The 18,463-nt window shown below is 38.6% G+C and overlaps 2 protein-coding genes across 3 annotated transcripts in view; one reads left to right on the top strand and one right to left on the bottom strand.

Moving 5' to 3' along the window:
* Positions 1 to 446: 446 nt before the first annotated feature.
* Positions 447 to 8,958, bottom strand: casp8ap2 (caspase 8 associated protein 2). 2 transcript variants are annotated; one of them, XM_079584169.1, is made up of 10 exons: positions 8,685 to 8,958; positions 8,216 to 8,274; positions 7,530 to 7,610; positions 7,280 to 7,383; positions 7,054 to 7,128; positions 6,841 to 6,956; positions 3,879 to 6,721; positions 990 to 3,504; positions 782 to 881; positions 447 to 703 (listed from the first exon to the last, which is right to left on the bottom strand). In XM_079584169.1, the coding sequence occupies exons 2-10, from the start codon at positions 8,262 to 8,264 to the stop codon at positions 641 to 643; spliced, it is 5,946 nt and encodes a 1,981-aa protein (XP_079440295.1). In that variant the 5' UTR covers positions 8,265 to 8,274; positions 8,685 to 8,958; the 3' UTR covers positions 447 to 640. The 2 variants fall into 2 exon arrangements, with proteins under 2 accessions (XP_079440295.1, XP_079440296.1); XM_079584170.1 differs by lacking the exon at positions 7,054 to 7,128 and having other exon boundaries at positions 8,685 to 8,819.
* Positions 8,959 to 9,562: 604 nt separating this feature from the next.
* The window catches only part of mdn1 (midasin AAA ATPase 1), a 56,252-nt gene continuing 47,351 nt past the window's right edge, over positions 9,563 to 18,463 (top strand). Inside the window, exons 1-18 of the mRNA XM_079584164.1 lie at positions 9,563 to 9,864; positions 10,564 to 10,790; positions 10,910 to 11,134; positions 11,231 to 11,338; positions 11,419 to 11,611; positions 11,748 to 11,957; positions 12,100 to 12,231; positions 12,673 to 12,776; positions 12,860 to 12,974; positions 13,072 to 13,247; positions 14,631 to 14,712; positions 14,905 to 15,000; positions 15,437 to 15,549; positions 16,464 to 16,612; positions 16,700 to 16,760; positions 16,855 to 17,066; positions 17,712 to 17,815; positions 17,914 to 18,058. Of these exons, the coding sequence (XP_079440290.1) occupies positions 9,769 to 9,864; positions 10,564 to 10,790; positions 10,910 to 11,134; positions 11,231 to 11,338; positions 11,419 to 11,611; positions 11,748 to 11,957; positions 12,100 to 12,231; positions 12,673 to 12,776; positions 12,860 to 12,974; positions 13,072 to 13,247; positions 14,631 to 14,712; positions 14,905 to 15,000; positions 15,437 to 15,549; positions 16,464 to 16,612; positions 16,700 to 16,760; positions 16,855 to 17,066; positions 17,712 to 17,815; positions 17,914 to 18,058 (2,548 nt within the window). The 5' untranslated portion in view covers positions 9,563 to 9,768. The remainder of the gene's footprint in view (positions 9,865 to 10,563; positions 10,791 to 10,909; positions 11,135 to 11,230; positions 11,339 to 11,418; positions 11,612 to 11,747; positions 11,958 to 12,099; positions 12,232 to 12,672; positions 12,777 to 12,859; positions 12,975 to 13,071; positions 13,248 to 14,630; positions 14,713 to 14,904; positions 15,001 to 15,436; positions 15,550 to 16,463; positions 16,613 to 16,699; positions 16,761 to 16,854; positions 17,067 to 17,711; positions 17,816 to 17,913; positions 18,059 to 18,463) is intronic.

Here is an 18,463-nt window from a genome sequence, read left to right as displayed (position 1 = left end):
CAAGTGATCAAAACTTTGAGGCCTATAAGCATCTTTAAAAGGTTAAAGATTTAAAAACATTTGTAGTTCAGAGGTAGGTTTAAAAGGCATTGCAAATATCACAAAAAAATGTCCTTTGAATACTTTTCTGTTCATTTAATTGCATAAAAACATGACAACTGTAGTACTTTGTGCAATGACCAACTTGTCAAAATAATGAAAACCAAGTAAATTCTAAGGCATCATACAGGGCTTTTTAGCACTGAAAATACCATGAAGCGTCATCTACTTTGTGGTATCCGTTTATGTCCTTGACACTAATGTAGATTTCAGAGTAGACCACACTGCAAATGTTTCTCAAGTTAATAAATTCTTCAAAATGTTGCCTGATTGTTGTCTGGGTTGCAGTAATTATGAATTTTATAACACTGAATGTTAACTAAAGAAAAACAAGCCTATAAAATTACTGTGTATCATTTACTGCAGATCTTTTGGAGAATTACAAGTAAGTGCTTTTTAAAAACAGATGGACAACATTAACAGATATAATACACTGATTTTCATATTCAATGTATTATATTTCTGCCATTGGATCCTGATGCACACATTGAAATCTTCATAGACTTCTTTGTAAAGTCTGTTCAATTTAATTCTTGTTCGATCAATTCTCCATTTTCTCTTTCTTCTTGAATAACTTCATCAATTGAGAGAATCGCTCCTCAACCTGTCAAAGAACAGCAATCATTAGTTTACGACAAAGCAGTTAGCTGACGTCATAAGATAACACAATAACAAAGCATACCTGCTCTGTTGACTTCTTCAACCTTTTCGACAGAGCAGCAAATGTCTTGGGTGAAGTCCCCTTCATTTTAAGCTCAATGAGTATGTCCCGATCTTCATCCCTTTAAAAGACATCAGCTTTTTTTATTGTTTTGTTTTTTTAACAAGTACACAAACACACATTATGCACACAGAAATAATAACCCTAAACAGAAATTCATTCAACTCACCTGGTCCATGACACCACCACTTCCCCTTTCTTCCGGATTACATTCTTAGCAGACAGGCTGCTAGGGGACACCTGGGGTATTGCAGTTTTTAAGCCTTTTTCTTTGGAGGATTTTGACCTTTTCTTATGCCTGGACTTGGAATGTTTATCTTGAAATTTCTCTACCTTTTGGCGCTTTGCCCTTGGCTCTGATTGGTGCTCCTTGCGTCTCTTCGACACCCTCTTGGATTTAGACTCTGGTGCACTTGGGCTCTGAGTTGTGTTCCTTACATTTCCTGACATCTTCTCTGATGTTTCAGCCTCTGTTGCACTGCTTTCCTCAGGAGCAGTAAGGTATGCTTCTATGGAAGTTGCATTGTTGCAGGACAAGTTGTCATCAAAAGCACCTTCAGGTGAGGATTTTTGGCTTGACTGTTGAGCTTCTCTTGCTTTATCTGCAATGTGACATGACTCGTTTACCTTGATTGGGCTTTTGTTCAACATCTCTCTAGGTGCAGGACCCAAGTCTTCATGGGTCAGAGCAAGATTAGGCTTAAGAGATGGCTCTGAACATTCTGGCAATGCTGGTACTGCTTTCCCTTCATTTTGTCTACTTTCAATTGGGTCAGTAGATGTCCGTCTTATTCGCACAATGAAATGATCATTTGACCTCTCCATTACTACAGCCTGCATTTGTAAATTAGGTTGGAATTGGAAACCGGATGGATCAGAGCCCTCCCATGTCCTGCTGGGACTCGACCCACAACTGGAGTTGTCGGTGTCTAGAGAAAGGTGGATGTCCTGTTCAGTGGCATCTTCTCCATCAAGAAGAGCGTCTTCACTATAATGGGCACTGATGACACTGTTTGGGGCAGATAATGGCTGTCCAGTTCCAGGGTGCAAGAAACTCAAGTGACTATCAGACTTTAATGGTGAGGGAATGGTAAGAGACACAGCTAGATCTTCTGCCAAGATAGAGAAGGACCTTTGAGAGATTACAGTTGACTGAAGAGGAAGCTGGCATGGCTCAGAATTAGAAGGAACTTCTAACAAGCAGCTCTCATCGAGAATTGCTGGGTCTACCATCATTTTGCTGTTTGAAGCAAACTTGTAGGGGGAAATGGAAGACCAGGATGTGATGAATTTAGATGGGGTTGTCTTGTTAGGGGTCATAATCCCAATCAAACTATCCCCTGGAAGTCCTTCTTTTCGAGGTGTGCTGAGTGGCCAACTTGTATTGTCACCAACAGGTACACTGGATTCAAGCAAATCAGACCCTTGCAAAAGACACTTGAATATCTCTCCCATTTGAGAGTCAGAGACCAAGTTGAAGGTTAAGCTTGATGTCTGCTGCTCGGTTAGAATTTCAAAGTCCGACTTATCCTGAATCGATCCATTATGGGAGAGACGTCGGACATAGGAAGAGATTCTATTGTCAGATTCTGAGGTACCTTTGTGGAAAGACCTTTCAGAGGATGAAGTAGGAAGCTGTTGTGATGTCGTCACCTTTGCCGGCTGATCGTCTTCATTCATGACAGCTTTAATGTTTTTACCTCGGCTCCCAAGGCCCCTGCGAGGCAGATTATTTGCAGGGGCCTCTCTGACGAAACTTCCTGTGTCAACTTTTAAATTCTTGGCCCTGTAAAGATGCCCAGGTGTGCTAAATGGTACATTTTCTACCACCTCACTTTCATCCGCTTTTCTTTTAATAAGGGTTGCTTTTTTATTTTCATCTGATACATTCTTGGATGGCTCAGACTCACCTTTGAGTGCTGTCTTCAGTTCCTTGAACAAGAAATCAAACTGCCCATCCACAAATGTCCACAACTTCTGCTTGAGGTCTCCAGCTCTCTGCTCAAAGATACGATTGACGATGCCATTCTTGCTGACCTTGCTCATTATTGAAGAAATAATCTTATTTAGTCTAACTTTGATGTCTTTACCTTGGCAGCACAATTTATCCATGTCAACCGCATTGATAAATTCTGTAAAAGAGGCATGAGACATATCCACTATACAGCAGAAGGCAGTCTTAGTGACATTTTTCTGAAGCTTCATGTACTTTTTCCTCAACTCAACTCGAATAGATCCTAACATGTCCATAAATCCATCTAGCGTATAGACCGTTGCTTTGAATGGTGGGCTGACAGTTTTAAAGCGCCTCTTACTTGAGGTGGGACTGTCGTTAGAAGCAGATGACTTTGAACACTTGCTTTGCTCTGAATATTTAGCAAGGGCACAAGATTTATTTTGGGACACTTTTTTCCGAACTGCAGGTAGCTTTAGACTTGAAGTCCCTGAGGTTGGTTTTTCCTTTTCTCTTGGTGGAGTCTGTATAAACAGAGGTCCCTCTTCTTCACTCTCACTCACTATTTCACCATCCTCCAACTCATCTTCCTCAGTTCCACATGCCAATAGGGCATCTTTTGTCCCTTTGTAGGAAGAAGCTGTGATAGAAGAGTCAGGTGACTTATTCTCCTTGTTCATGTCCATATTTCCTTCATCCTTATCACTGCCAGTTGTTACAGTTGAGAGATCTTGAAAATAAATAAATAAATTAGCATTAGCAAAATGTACACATTAACCTGTTGGGCCAATTATTGCAAGAGTCACGCAAACATGCATTTCAATAAAGTGTTCATGGAATAATTAGTGCAATTTTGGCAATTATGGGAAACATTGGCCAGGTTTCACAGACAGGGCTTAGACTAAGCCAGGAAAAAAAACATTACTGGTTTGCATCTTGAGACAAAACATTGGCACTGGCATATTTTAAGATATATCAGTGCAACTTGCTTTCAGTTAAAACAGCTCAAACATGCATCTTGGTCTGGGACTAGCTTAAGCCTTGTCTGTGAAACCAGGGGTTACAATTTTAAACAAAGCATTACTATCAAAAACAAACACTTACCTTTGTTAAGACTTTTGACATGTGGTTGCTTCTCAGCAGGCTGAGGCAGCACTTTTTTCACCTGACGGACTGGACTTGTGAGAGGGCTGATGAGCTCTGGAATAACTCTAATGTTCCTCAGGGTAAGCATCATGGAGTCTTCATCATGGCAAAACACAACAGGGTTCAATGACTTTGTGTTCTGTTCTTCTTTTTCTGTGGAATCTGGCTCTAAGAAACCAGGTTGTGATGACGACATGGTATCCTCTTCAACAGTGGTGCTATTATTTGGAGCTATAGTAATCTGACTCCATAATGGACTTTGATGGAATTTTTCAGATATTTGAAAATATTCAGATGTGTGCTGTGTTTTAATTGATTTTGAATATTCAAATGTTTCCCCTGCTCTCGTATTGTCCTGGTTTGAAGTGCCCACTTGTTCAACATCACAAATAACTTTGCTTGGGTCACATAGATCAACACTAATTGTACTAGACGAAACTTCCATGTTGACAGAACTCCCAGACGAATTAATATTAGGAATACTTTGTGCCTTGTCAGAGCATGACACATCTAGACAAATCCCGTTTGATGCTGGTAGTAAATCTTGAGAGTTGGCCTGAGGATTCCTTTGGATTTCCATGTGAGAAGTCTCCTCAGACAAAGTGGCAAAACGATCTTGTTGCTGACAACCATCAACTACTGGATCAGGAGTATTATCTGAAACTACCAATTCTGATGTTTTAGAGGGCAAAGTGATAGAGACAACAGCATTACTTATAATTCCCAGAGAGTCTTCTGTGTCATTCTCACAGACACGATTTGGAGACTCACTTGTAAGGGTTAATTTTGATAATGATTCTTTGTCTAACACATTGGAATCTGAAGTTTTGCCTCTTTTCTCCTCTGAGGTTTTAACAATGGATGGCACTTTGTCCACAGCCTCTTGACTTTCAGTGTCATTCTCTTCTTGTACCTCCATATCTGTTTGTTCTGCTGACGGCTTCTCAGAGGCTACAGCCGTGAAGAGATCAACAACTTGTCTAGACTGTTTGGAAGAACTGGTAAAGTCTTCTTTTTCACCTGCAGTCGTGGCCTCAGGGTTCTCAACCATTTCCTCAACGCTGTGCTGGCTGTTCATTAATTCATCTATGACAAAGAATTCCTCCCCAGCGTCAGATAATCTGCTGTTATATGAAGAGGCATCTTCCGCTGCTGCTCCAATGGCTTCTGTGGATTCAGAGGACTGCTTCTGTTTTTTAAGAGGCGATAGGGTGAGGTTCAATGTCTCCATGAAACTCAGTTTTCTGTCTGGACTATTATCCTCGGATGTTTGGCAGGGATTTATGCTGACAGCTACCACTGATGGTAACTCTGCATGAACAGATTCAAGATGTTTGTCCTTTTCAGTTTTACTATCTTGATCTTTTCTGGCATTTTTGTGCTTTTTATGAGAGTTCTTTCTGTCATCTTTGGTAAGAAAATGTTTTGATTCTCCATGCTTCTGTACCCTATGCTCCTTCGAATGTCCACCTCTTTTTCTTTCTCTGTCCTTGACTATACTCGTGTTTTCAAAACTCTTTTCAGAACTTCCATTTTTGACAGGGTATTTCAAATCCTCCATTCTAGAATTATCATAGCAATGAGACCGTTTGCTTTTTGATGATGGCTCATCGATTCTGCTTGATGATTTCCCCTTATAAACATCCTTTCGTTGAGAATCAAGTCTGGGAGAAGAAAAAGCTTGCCTACTGTCAAAGGCATCAACTTGTTTCTTAGATCTTTTATCTTCATCTTTATTATCTGTCTCCTTTGTACTTTTTCGCTCATACTCTTTGCTATTGTCTGACCTGTTACTGCTTCTCTCTCTACTACTACTACTGCCGTTGTTACCCTCACCTCTTTTACTCCTCTCACTCTCCTTTGGCCTCTTTTGCTCATGGTCTCTGCTTCTTTCCATTCTGCTGCTCTTCCTCGCTGTACTGGAACTTTTCTTTTCTTTCCTTCCGTGGCCACTTGAATCTCTTTTCTTCCATTTGTGGTTTTGGGAATGGCTTTCTTCATCCACCACAGTACAATCTGTACTTCTCAAGCCAGTGTGTCTTGCTTCTCTGCTAGTTCTGTCTGCATTTTGATTATGCATGTGCCCTTGACTCTGTGTCTCCACATCTGTAGCTGTCTTAACTGAACTTTTGGATGGCTGTGAAGAGACAGGTGGCGAGGCTTTGTGTGACAGAGAGGAAAGGCTTTTCGATTGTTCTGAACTAGTAAGGACGACTGGAACCTCAGGCTGCTGATTTCTGTTTTCACAAGACACATAACTATCTTTTACAAGCTCTTTTTCAGTTATTGTGCAATTCTGTGTTTTTTCGAGATTGCCTATATGTTTTAATGGAGGGTTCTTATTTCCCTTCAAGCTACTAAATCGACAATCCGTTGTTGTATCGAGAGCTCTCGGTCCAGAGTTATTTGTTTTGGGAGCATTCGAGACATCTGCAACTGTGGATATGGAAGGATTTTTTATACTCCTTGATGTTCTGTAAGGTCCGTTGTCTTGCTCTGGTTGGACAGTCAGGGTCTCAGCAGATTTATTCTGACAGATCAGAGGACTTTCAAGATCAGTTCTAGGGCATCTCTGGAGCACCTCAAATGGTTGTGGTTCTGCAGTTGGCGGATATGCAGGGTGATCCGACACAGTGTTTCTGCCCTTGTGTTGATTTACTTCATTCATAGTATTATCTTGTCTAGCACCTTGTGATCCTAAAACAGAACTTGAAGGATTGTTCAAACTGTGCCTTGTGTTTGCCGGACCACCTTCCATTTGAGATTGACGAAAATTTTGACCATAACTTCCTCGAATGGACCTGTGATGGCAACATACAAAAAACAGGGAAGTGACTTTTACATAAATCCATCCAATCCTGAAACAAGGCAGGGTCCATAATCTGTTTGCTGATCTCAGTACCAGAGTTAAAGTTTTTACCTATTGCTGAGTCTGCTAATCTCCTCATCCTTACGCACAATCTCCATTCTAGCCGTCTTGACGAGAGAACAAATGTTCTTCTTCAGAAGTACGTTTTCACTGCTCAAACTTGAATTCTTTGAATATGAAGTACAGAAAAACAGACTCTTTATTCCAAGTTTTTGGCATTCATTATGTTTCACTGTATAACAACCATTAAAAATCTAAACACACCTTTGTCTGCAGTAGCTGTAACTTTGAGAACAGTTCGTTAACTTGTTTTTGTGCATCATCAAATTTTTGCTTTAACTGTAATAGAAGATAAGTACAATGAGACAATGTAAATGTTCTGTCAATTTCTTAACTTTTAAGCAAAACCAAACCAATAGCAAGCCATGCAACCATATTCCAAGGTTAGAGATCAAGTTACAAGACCTCATTGTAAATTTAATTTACAGACCTCATTGTAAGTTGCCTCCTTTTCTTCTTGTTCTTCCCTGATAAGTTCCTCATATATATCCATTGATTCCATTGTCCGTGGGGAAATAAATGGGTTGATTTCACCTAATTGAAAAAAATGACAATACAACAGTTATAACAATATAAAACATTTTATCCTTCTATTTCTCTGGTACTCATACATGAATAAATGACTATAAACAACGATAAAATATGATGTACTCAATTCAAGACTCATTAACGAAACCCACCTCTGTGCCCATCACCCTTCGGGCTGTTCTCCAGGCCAGAGTAAATGTCCACCGAGTCCTCATTGTAATGCAGAGATTTACCTGTATCAAATACAAACACTGATACAGTCATAATGCAAAACAATTCCAGCATATACACCTGTCCAATACATGTATGTTTTGTTACACAGAGCTGAGGCCTGAACCTGTTAAGACAAGAAATTGGGGAATAAAACAAAAAAGGTAAACCAAACAACATTATCTGGATCAAATTACATACAGATAAACAAATAATAGAAAGCACACTCAGGTGGACTAAATGGCCTCAATTTCAAATGCCGTTGTTGTGCTGCTCATGCATGTAGTGCAAATATCTACATTTAGTTTATTTTGCCTGACTTGTCTATGAACTTGTGAAATTATTAGTAAAGTTGATTATCTGCCATGAAGTGTTATCAAGAATACACTGAAATTATTATTGCAGTGACACAGTAGAACAATACATTGCTGAAAATTAAATGTATATAGACAAGAATGTGGTCTTGTTAAAGTATGTATTGTAAATACGATCAATTTACATTATAACTTTGTGATAAAGGCCGCAATAAATGCTAGATCCATACAGATAATTGATAATACAATAGTACTCTACTGATCCTACTAGAAAACATGTTAAATATGTGAAAAAGTAAGCTGTAGAGTCTTACCTGAGGGCTGATCAATACAATCTCCATGAAGTTCATCCAATAAATCCATTTTCAGTGAGCTAATGAAAGACAGAAATTAGTACAAGACGTTCCTGAAAACAGTGACAATAATAGCAACAGTGGGCATGTGTCAGTTCAACTAAAGTTACACCACTTCCTGTCATTTACTGAAGAAACATTATACTGAAGTAATGCAAACTCAATGCGATATTAAAACAGAGTCAACTTAATATGAAGGTGAAAAGTAATAAAATACACACACACACACACACACACACACACACACACACACACACACACACACACACACACACACACAAATCCACTATACTTACACAAAATATACTTGTGTAACTGTAAGATCGTGGGTTTTACACAAACACCGACATAGTAAAGCGATCAAAATTCATTATTTTATATAGTGTGTGTGTGTACAAAGTGAAATTAAATGAAAGTATATGAACAATACCTGTATCGCTGGTAGTGAGCAAACGACAACAGGCGGATATAAAACAGTAAGATGGAGCAAACACTGTACAGCGGAGTTCAGGATGTGACACCCATGCTATTGCGCTAGTAAAATATAATTTGCTGTCAATTAGCAACTTTCAACTTGCTTGTAGACAGCGATTTAAAAAAATCTTGAAGCATATTTCCACCAGCTCCGCGCCATCCTTACACCGTACACATTCGCCAAACGGGAAGTGACGTAATTTTCCCGCGGTCTCTCCTTTGCTACAGATAATATGGAACTTAAATTTATATATATTTATATAAAATCGTAGCTACATTTAATGTTTTTAAGCAAATAGCAAAATAATGGAATTTTCATTTGTTTAATTATTTAGTACAGCAATTAATAACATTAACAGTAAATATTTTGATAAAATAATCCAAATAAAATGTTTCCTTTAAATTCTTATGGTCATTGTTTGCCAAATATTATACTATTATAGATTGCAACGATAATCAATACATCTTAAATATACCTGCTGTATAAAACATGTTCCATATAATAATAATAATAATAGCCGACCATTGCCCTTTTTTCAAACATTGGCTACAGTTATCTTTTTTTGTGTGTTAAATATTTCTAAAATAAGGTTACACAGCTCTGTGTTGTTGACTGACCAAATTTGATGAAATCCATTTACAATTGAAGAGGATGGACATTACATGCAGCTGTAGGACACACACGTGCTTAAGAACCGTGCCGCACAAAATAACATATTTAGTCGAAATTATGTAACGTTATGCGTTTTGATGCAAAATCCTCGCACATAAACATCTCTTTGAGGTTAGTTTGCTGCACCGGGAGCTTGAGCCCCGCGACAGACACAGTCGAATGACCCGGAAGTGCTCTTCATTTACTCACATGTGGACAGGGTTTTTAATACTGACGGGAACGTGCTCGCTGTGTTGTGTACAACCTGGACAGCCAAGCGAGTGATGAGTCTTATGGTTCCCATCACGTAGAATACTTGGAATATTAAAGCCTTTGCCCAGCTGCAGAGACATCGTCGGAAATCCGTATAATCACGACAAATGATAGAATGGAAAACCTGGAGTTGAGCCTGACGTCTCTGGGTGCAATCTCAAGACATATCGAGAAAAGTCACAACGAACTCAGCAAGTACCTCGCAAAACAGGTGAGACTGAATTTCCTGGCCACTTTATAAGACCGTTATAAGAGGCTTTCATCTGTTTAACACATGCAGAGTACAACGTGTGTGTGACACCACACTGTCCCACGTTTCTGTAGTACACATGCTGCTCCATTGGTGGTTTATACATGATATTCATTATTAGTTTCAAAAATAACTGACATTGAAGTGTTTTGCATATTAGTCTATTTGGGAAACGAGTCTTGTTTTCGAGCACGATGGATTATTTTGGTCCCGTTGCAACAGTTTCAATAGTTTGGGTTGTTGAAACATGCTGCCACAGTTTTGACAAATATACAAGAGGCAGTATAAAAGAGGCACTGATTACATTAACTTCATGAGTATTCACTTTCATTACTGTGAACATAAACCAGATTATAAGTCCATGCTTGAATATCTATCATTATTTGGAACCAATCCAAAAGTATCCACATGGGAATTCCGACATAACATTACAAAATGTGATTTTGTTGCACATACTTTAACAGAGAATATTTCAGGATTTCAAACCGACTATAACTCATCCTGTGCTTTTTAGTATCATCATCATTTTTTCAATATAAAGTAGAGATCTATGGATTCTTGTTGGAATTCATTCAGCAGGATCTGTTTAGATTTTCATTTGATTCCATTGGCATACTTTAATATTATTTATTTATTTGGCATGAATCGTTCTGCTTGTAGATATGGAGCCAGCAGGACAGGCAGTGTATACTGGAATGTCTTGCGCAGCTCCTGTTGGAGAAGGAATACACTCTCCTCATTGCTCGTCACTTACGGCCACTGATCCTGGACCTGTTGGAGAGGAATGCTGAGAGGATCAAAGTAGACATCCGGCTGAATCATGACCTCCACGAGCGCTTGTGTGTGACTCTAAGCAAACTTCTCAACATCAGTCCAGATGCTCAAGCGTAAGTAGTAATCCTTCAGAATTTATTCACAGCAGGGTTCCCATTTATCTTGGAAAACCTGGAAATATCAGGTCATTTTAAAACATGGACATGAACAAGTTTGAATTGTTTTCTCACAGGTTCGCAGCAAGGTATTTCAGCAGCTCTCCCCCAGTATTTCAGAGGCTGTTCTTCACCAGTGAAGAGGCTGCCTCCATCCAGTATGGGCCCAGACGGATGAAACTACGGGACCTGATGGGGGCCACCCTACGCTTCCTCCAGAGCGATTGTGAGAAGTTCCGTGTCCTGTGGGACTGGAGTGCCTGTGTTTCACAACTTCTCACCAGTGACGTCATAGTCAGAAGGTATTGCAATGAGTAGATCAGTCACAAGCTCTCACCAGAATCTAAATATCTATTTGCTAAAAATAAAAATAAAAATCTGTGTTTATTTTTTTTAAGCTACACTGCCCAGTGCCTTGCCCTGGTGTCCCACATGACAGATAACCAGAAAACAATATTTTTGAGGAAGGTTCTTTCAAGTGAAGAGATTATGCATTTGAAAATGAAGTAAGTTTTTTCTCTAATTTTTCAGAAGTTACTCGCTTGCGTTAACTCTTAAACAACATTACAGTATCACATCTTTGTAGATCACTTGAGGAGACACAGCAGCTGGAAGTAGAAAAGGCTCTGGTTTTGGCCAATCAGGGCTCAGCAATATGGCGAAAAGAGAGAGTTAAAAAGATCACCCGTGGTCAGGTGGTGACAGAAGACCTGACTCAGAGCGTTACTGTGGTGTGTGGGGTAATTCTACCTAGACAGACCCCTCGACAGGATGAACAGGCAAGACAATATTAAGCTTATAAAAAGCCACATATAATATAACTACAAATATATGTTTTTTCCCCCAATACCTCTATTAGTGCATTGTGGGAGAATATTGTATGTATTGTAATCTCGCTACATCTGTCATTATCAGACAAGTTTAAGGAATTTGGTGCTGGTGGATTCAACTTGTCAAAATCTACGGCGACTTGCCATGGCTGTGGCATCCCAGAAACCCATTCTTTTGGAAGGGCCAATTGGGTGTGGAAAAACTGCTCTTGTTGAGTATCTAGCTGCTGTCACTGGGCATGATAAAGCCCCTGACATACTTAAAGTTCAGCTCGGAGATCAGACCGACAGTAAGGTGAGATTTGCCTGACTTTGAAATGTTTGAAAATGACTTCCATTGGTTTCTTTTCACCTTGCTGCTTCTAGTTTTACCATATTTCTAACTTAAGCACTTATATAATTGTTTTTTCTTTTTTTCATGCCTCTATTTTCTGTAGATGTTGCTGGGAATGTACCGCTGCACAGATGTTCCAGGAAAGTTTGTGTGGCAGCCGGGATCCCTGACCCAGGCAGTCTCAAAAGGTTATTGGATTCTGCTGGAGGACATTGATCATGCTCCTTTGGACGTGGTGGGTGGCAAAAACATGAAAAACATACAGTCTTTCTTAGAAATGTTTCTATTAGGACTGTAGAAGTCCATAAAGATTTTTTTTATTACTGAGTGATTGCAGATTTGTAGCATTTGTTGTATTAAGCTACAGTGTGCGTGAGCTTGTGGCAGTGCACAACTGCATATAATCATTGTGCAGAATGAATCTGTTAGTGACGATAATTATTTTTTAAAATTTAATTACCTATAAATATTTGGACAAACTGGACTATATATATCTCTATATATATATATATCTCTATATATATATATATCTCTATATATCTCTCTCTATATATATATATATATATATATATATATATATATATATATATATATTCTTTTTGGTATAATGGTATAAAAATGGCATAATTATAAGATCAGACCAAATTTAATCATGCCAGCGTAATTTGCTCTGTAGATATCGGTTCTTCTCCCTCTTATGGAGAACAAGAAATTGACAATTCCAGGACGTGAAGACTGCATTCAGATGGCCCCAGCATTCCAGTTTTTTGCAACGCGAAGGTAAGATATTTTGTCCTTTTGTCCTTATTCCCTATAAGAATTATTTCTAAACTAAATTTAATTATTAAAATCATTATATTTAGGACATTTTACAGTGGAGGAGCTTGGCATCGTCCACAGAGTACACATGCTGCACTTCTGGACAAATACTGGAGTAAACTGCAGATCGGCAACATGAGCAGAGAGGAACTTAAACAGGCAAGCTGTCCCTTTACAATGATATTCATTTATTCTAGGTCCTGGTGACTTTTTTCTTTCTTTTGATAATCAGTCTCTTTTTTTTTTCTCTGTTCAGGTCCTAATAAAGAAGTACCCTAACCTGGCAGTGGTGGTGGAGCGTCTTTTGGACATATATTGCCAGCTAACAGGAGACCGACATCAGATCAGTTCCAGCCCTCAGGGTCCTAGTGCAGCCCAGAGCATATCAGATGATAACATCACATCACTGGAGGGCAGAGGCCTCTCACTGAGGTAACCTATTTTAAAAAAAACTATTAAATGAGAAAATATTCAAAATCATTATTGCATAATTATAAAATAATTTAATTTAAAAAATTATATAATATACTAATATATGCACTGCAGGTTTCCAAACCATTTCATGCCAATTTGAACCTTTCTCTAAATAGTTAAACATCATGTCAGAATTGTATTTGTTCAGTTTGTTTTATGATGCCCTTGGGCATTTACGAATATCTCTGCATCGAGAAATGACACCATAGACTCATCAATAAATTTTGAGTGTCATTTTCGAACCTCTACATGTAACAAACAGTTCAGCTAAAGCAGTGACGCTACAATAAACCCCTTACTCTATCGTTGCATTAGAGCAGAGTTGAGTCTGTGTCCATTGTGTAGTTGGGCCTCAGGCCGTTCATCAGCTTTCCACTGGATCCTGCTGCAGTCAATGCCACATCGATCCCTCTCTCTGTCCCCTCTGTGGAACCCCAGCCAGAGACGCAAATCATTTATGTAACTAGCTTTTCCACACACTGCCATATAGTGTAATACCTATCTTATAGAGGGTTGAGGTTTTTTTTAAGATTATTTTTTTCTCTGTACGTATTCAAAACATGGTACGGTTTGACAAGTTATTTTGTTTTTAGCTTGTTGTTTTGGTCTTATAGTACCGAGTAGAATAACAGGAGCAGCATTTGCCAGTGTGTATATTGAATTAAATGGGTAGTGATGAATATGCCTCCATTTTAAATATCTGAAAGTGTGTCATATAGAGGGCTGTTCTGTGAGGAGAGATCAATGATGTGGAGACCCTGCTGTCACCAATCAATACACTTCCACTTCCTCCCTCAATCCCCTACTGGCATGAGGGTCTTTGTAGAGACCCTGGGTGAAAACCCATTTGAGCAGCCAGTCTGCCTGCAGTCATGCTCCATAACAATTTGGCTACTGTGATTTCAATTGAATGTAAAAAAGAAATGGTTCACCATGGCTGCATTTATTTGAAAAATAGAGTATAAACTGTAATATTGTGAAATATTACACTTTAAAATAACTTTGAATATATATTTTAAATATATAGATTAAAATGTAATTTATTCCTGTGAATTGCAAAGATAATAGAATAGAAAGTTCAAAAGAACAGCATTTCTTTGAAATAGAAGACTTTTGTTATATTATATGTCTCCTACTGTTACTTTTCATCAATTGAATGCATCCTCATTGAACAGAAATTAAACTGACCCGAAACTTTTGAATGGTACTGTAAATGTGAATAAATAATTTGATCTTTGTGGTTGTAAATTATCTGAATAAATGTGAATTACTTTCCATCCATGTGGTGTTGGTAAATGCATGGTAGTAAATGTTTTTTTCTTTTTTTACTAATGAACACAGGGACTTGCTGAAATGGTGTGAGAGAATCTGCTTAAATTTTGACAGCTCTTGCTCTTCCACAGCACAGAATGTGTTTCTGGAGGTGAGTGGCTGTAGTTACCAGCATTAATCTGTCACTATCATTATTTAGTTTTTTGTTTGTTGGATTATTATTATAAAAAATGTTTTATATACAGTATATATTTTAAATATTTCGAAAACAAGAACACTAATACTGAAAAAGCTGTGCTGTTATGAGCTTAAAACGGTGTTGTTGTTTTTTCTTCTTCTTCAGGCTTTGGACTGCTTCACTGCCATGCTCTCCAAATCTGAGAGCAGACTCAAGATGGCAGAGATCATTGGCAGCAAGCTCAACATATCCAGAGAGAAGGTAGAACTCTGCACCACTGTTATCCCTTTAGTGACACAAACTGTTACATGGCCATGGAAAACCTGGAAATAATGGAGTTTTGCAGAGTCCTGTGAGCATTTACATGTGTGATTTCCAGGTCTGGAAAACTCATGGAAATGAGTAAAATACTAAAAAGGTCATAGAAATTGCTGTAGTTAATACTTTTTCCAGTTTGTGTTGCTCTAAAAATTATTCCATATCTTGGATATTGCGTGTTGTGAGAACTTTGTACAGTAAAACTTGCCTTGTTTGATACATTTATAAATTACTTGGAAAAGACATTGGTCAAACAGCAATATTACAATAATGGCGAAAAACACCCTGTTATATTTCTTCATAATATTTAGTCAAAGTAAAATAATATTTCACTTTCTATTCAATAACCTGCTCTAATACTGTCAATGTTACATTTCAGGCCCTGCACTTTTGCCAGATGTATCTGCCCGCAATCACTGTGACGGAGTTGGAAGTGTCGGTGGGCCGTGCGATGTTACTCCGCAAGCAGAGCAACGCTGTGTGGCTGAGCATGTGAGATATTATTATCAGAGTGTAACCTTAGCCGTCTCCATTAATCTGTCTCCCAGTCCCTGTCTGGCACTTTCCCTTTCAATCTACTCTGTTACAAATTGTGTCACTGTGCTACGCTGTCCCCTGTGTGGAAGGCACCCTGCTGAGAAATTGAGTCAACACGGCATTGATTGGTAACTGTGCTGTTTAAGACAGGGAATACAACAGCTTTGAGCATACCAGAGGAAAATGTAGCAGGATTCCTTCATCGGTCATGATGCGTCTTTGATTTAACGATAGTGATTATTAGAATTATTGGAAATCTTGTACTGACAGGTTTTACAATTTCTTTTAAAATGTGTTAAGTTGTAGCCAGTGTTGGTATTGTTAACAAACCAAAACTATTTAAAACAGTTTTTGTTAATTCCAATAAAATAAAAAATATTATATGGAAAAACTTGAACTTAATAAACTTGAAATGTTAGAAGTCAGGGAAAAAAATCAGTTGGAAGTACTTAAAAAAAACTACGGTAAATAGAAATATTAAAAAACAAAAATTAATTGAAAAGTGAAAATATACAAATAAAAGTACATACTATAATAGTATATAAATATCACAGGTGTAAACAGTACCTGAAAACCATACTTCAGTGAAAGTACAGGTACCGTACAGAGAAAATGACTCCATTACAAGTTAAAAGTCACCAATTCCAATACCACTGGAGTAAAAGTCTTAGAATATCTAATTTTAACAGTACTTGGGTATTTTACTTGTACTGAATGTAGGCTCAAAGATGCACTAGTTCTCAACACCTAAGAGATGGATAAATAAAATAATGTTTCGTAAAATTAAGTAGTCAAAGCTTTTGGCCTCCTCACCGGTCACAGCCATGTCCTCATCTTATAATAATATTTGACGTGTATCTGCCCCACAGAGACAGACAAACATTTGCTGCCACACGGCCATCCTCAGTACTTTTGGAGCAGCTCTCGGTGTGTGTCACTAAAGGCGAGCCTGTCCTGTTGGTGGGGGAGACGGGCACAGGGAAGACCTCTACTGTGCAGTACCTGGCGGGAATGACAGGTAACACACCTAAACTACACTGAGCAAGTAGGTTTAACACTCTGCACAATTTCTCATTTCCTGCTCTGTTCTGCTGTAATCTTACAGGACACAGACTGAGAGTGGTCAACATGAACCAACAGAGTGACACAACTGACCTACTAGGAGGGTGAGTAGACAAGAGTGATTCAAACAAATATGTGCAGTGCAAATGTGGTGGAAGCTGTTGGTTTATTGCTGACCTTGATCTGTGCTGATTAAAGGTATAAACCAGTGGATCATAAGCTCATTCTTTTGCCCCTGCGGGAAGCGTTTGAGGACCTCTTCTCTCAGACGTACTCACGGAAACAGAACCTGACCTTTCTGGGGCACGTCCAAACCTGCTTCAGAGGCAAACGCTGGCAGGACCTTCTTAAGCTCATGGATCATGTCTGCAAATCAGCACTAACCAAGGAACTACATGATAAACCCAATGGTAATACTTGAGGTTCAAATCTATTACATCACTTTATTAACTAGAATACTTATGTTGTTTTTTGGTTAGGGATAATCCACAGCTAGGTGTGTATACATGATTTTAATGCATGACAATAAGGCAAAGAACCAACCGTCATGCAGAAAATCCAGCACAAAATTTGACTGAAAGGGTCAAAATGACAGTTATTTTTGTCAGTTACGGCTCATTAGGTCTAGCCTTCTGTACTCTTTACATCCGACACAGAGAGAAAGTATGTGGTAAGATTACATTTATTTTAATTGTTGAGAGAGAGGGATTGTGGGAGTGTGAATTACCTGCATCTGTGCAGTGTCTCTACTAACAGTGAAGCTGCCTGTGAGTTTAATTACTTCAAAAACAGCTACGTTACCACCTCATTGCTGAGAAATATAATGTAGCTGTTATATAATGAAAGCAGTGCATTAATATAGAACAGTGATTAAACTGACTGGAACTATCTGTGCATTACATGGTCTGAACACATTTCTTCCAGCCAATCATAATAGAGAATTCAGACAGACCATGGTATAAATCATTTAAAGTGCTTTTATTTTATTTGTATTTTATTAAGATGGTGCATGTTTTTCAGTGTTTTTTCCTGTCTTTTCTTTGTTTTTCTCATAGCTGCCTTGCTGCAGGAGCAGTGGGAGGCTTTGGCCCTCAAACTCAGTCAGACGCAGGAACAGATTCGGGCCTGTGAATCCGCTTTGGTCTTTGCGTTTGTGGAGGTAATTCCTACTCTTCTCCCAACTTGTCTTCACCTCTTCCTTTCTCTTCTTTTTCTTGTTATCTCCTGTATGTTGTGACTGACTGTGTGTCTGCACAGGGGACTTTAGCCCAGGCTGTGAAGAAAGGTGAATGGATGTTGCTGGATGAGATTAATCTGGCTGCTGCAGAGACACTGGAGTGTCTGAGTGGATTGCTGGAGGGCAGCGCCGGGTCACTAGTGCTGCTGGACCGAGGCGATACTGGTGAGTCCTGCGCAAAGTGCTCATCTGGGATTTCATTATTGCTATTATAAAGATGTAGCTATTTGGCAATGGTATAAAGGGTAAATATGTGTGCTTGGTTAACCCCAGGCTGCTTTAGGGGGAGGTTGTAGTAAGGGTATTTGTGAAACACTTTGGATAAAATACAATAGAGAGAGATATTTCAGCTAGTTGTAATTGGTTGATAGGACAAAGTCAAGTTTAATTGGCTAAAAATGCTGTAAGACTTTTTAATGTATTTGAAAGAAGTCTCTTCAAGGCTGCGTTTTGGCTAATTGTTGTTTATCTTACTGACCCTAAACATTTGACTTGTTGTGTATTAGAAATATATAAATGGGCTTGATGCTACTATTCATTACCATAAGTGTTGCAGTTGATTAATGGTTT

The sequence above is a fragment of the Phoxinus phoxinus genome (genome assembly GCF_949152265.1).
Source record: "Phoxinus phoxinus genome assembly, chromosome: 16".
In the NCBI taxonomy this organism is placed as follows: Eukaryota; Metazoa; Chordata; class Actinopteri; order Cypriniformes; family Leuciscidae; genus Phoxinus; species Phoxinus phoxinus.
This window is presented reverse-complemented; position numbering and strand designations above follow the sequence as displayed.

Bases quoted from the DNA above. Each gene is read 5' to 3' on its own strand.
- casp8ap2 (XM_079584169.1), bottom strand. From the start codon at position 8,264: ATGGATTTATTGGATGAACTTCATGGAGATTGTATTGATCAGCCCTCA. The intron at 6,957-7,053 runs GTGTGTTTAGAT...TCATATTCAAAG, and splicing joins TACAGCTACTGCAGACAAAG to AATTCAAGTTTGAGCAGTGA. The intron at 704-781 runs GTATGCTTTGTT...GTTCTTTGACAG, and splicing joins TGAAGAAGTCAACAGAGCAG to GTTGAGGAGCGATTCTCTCA.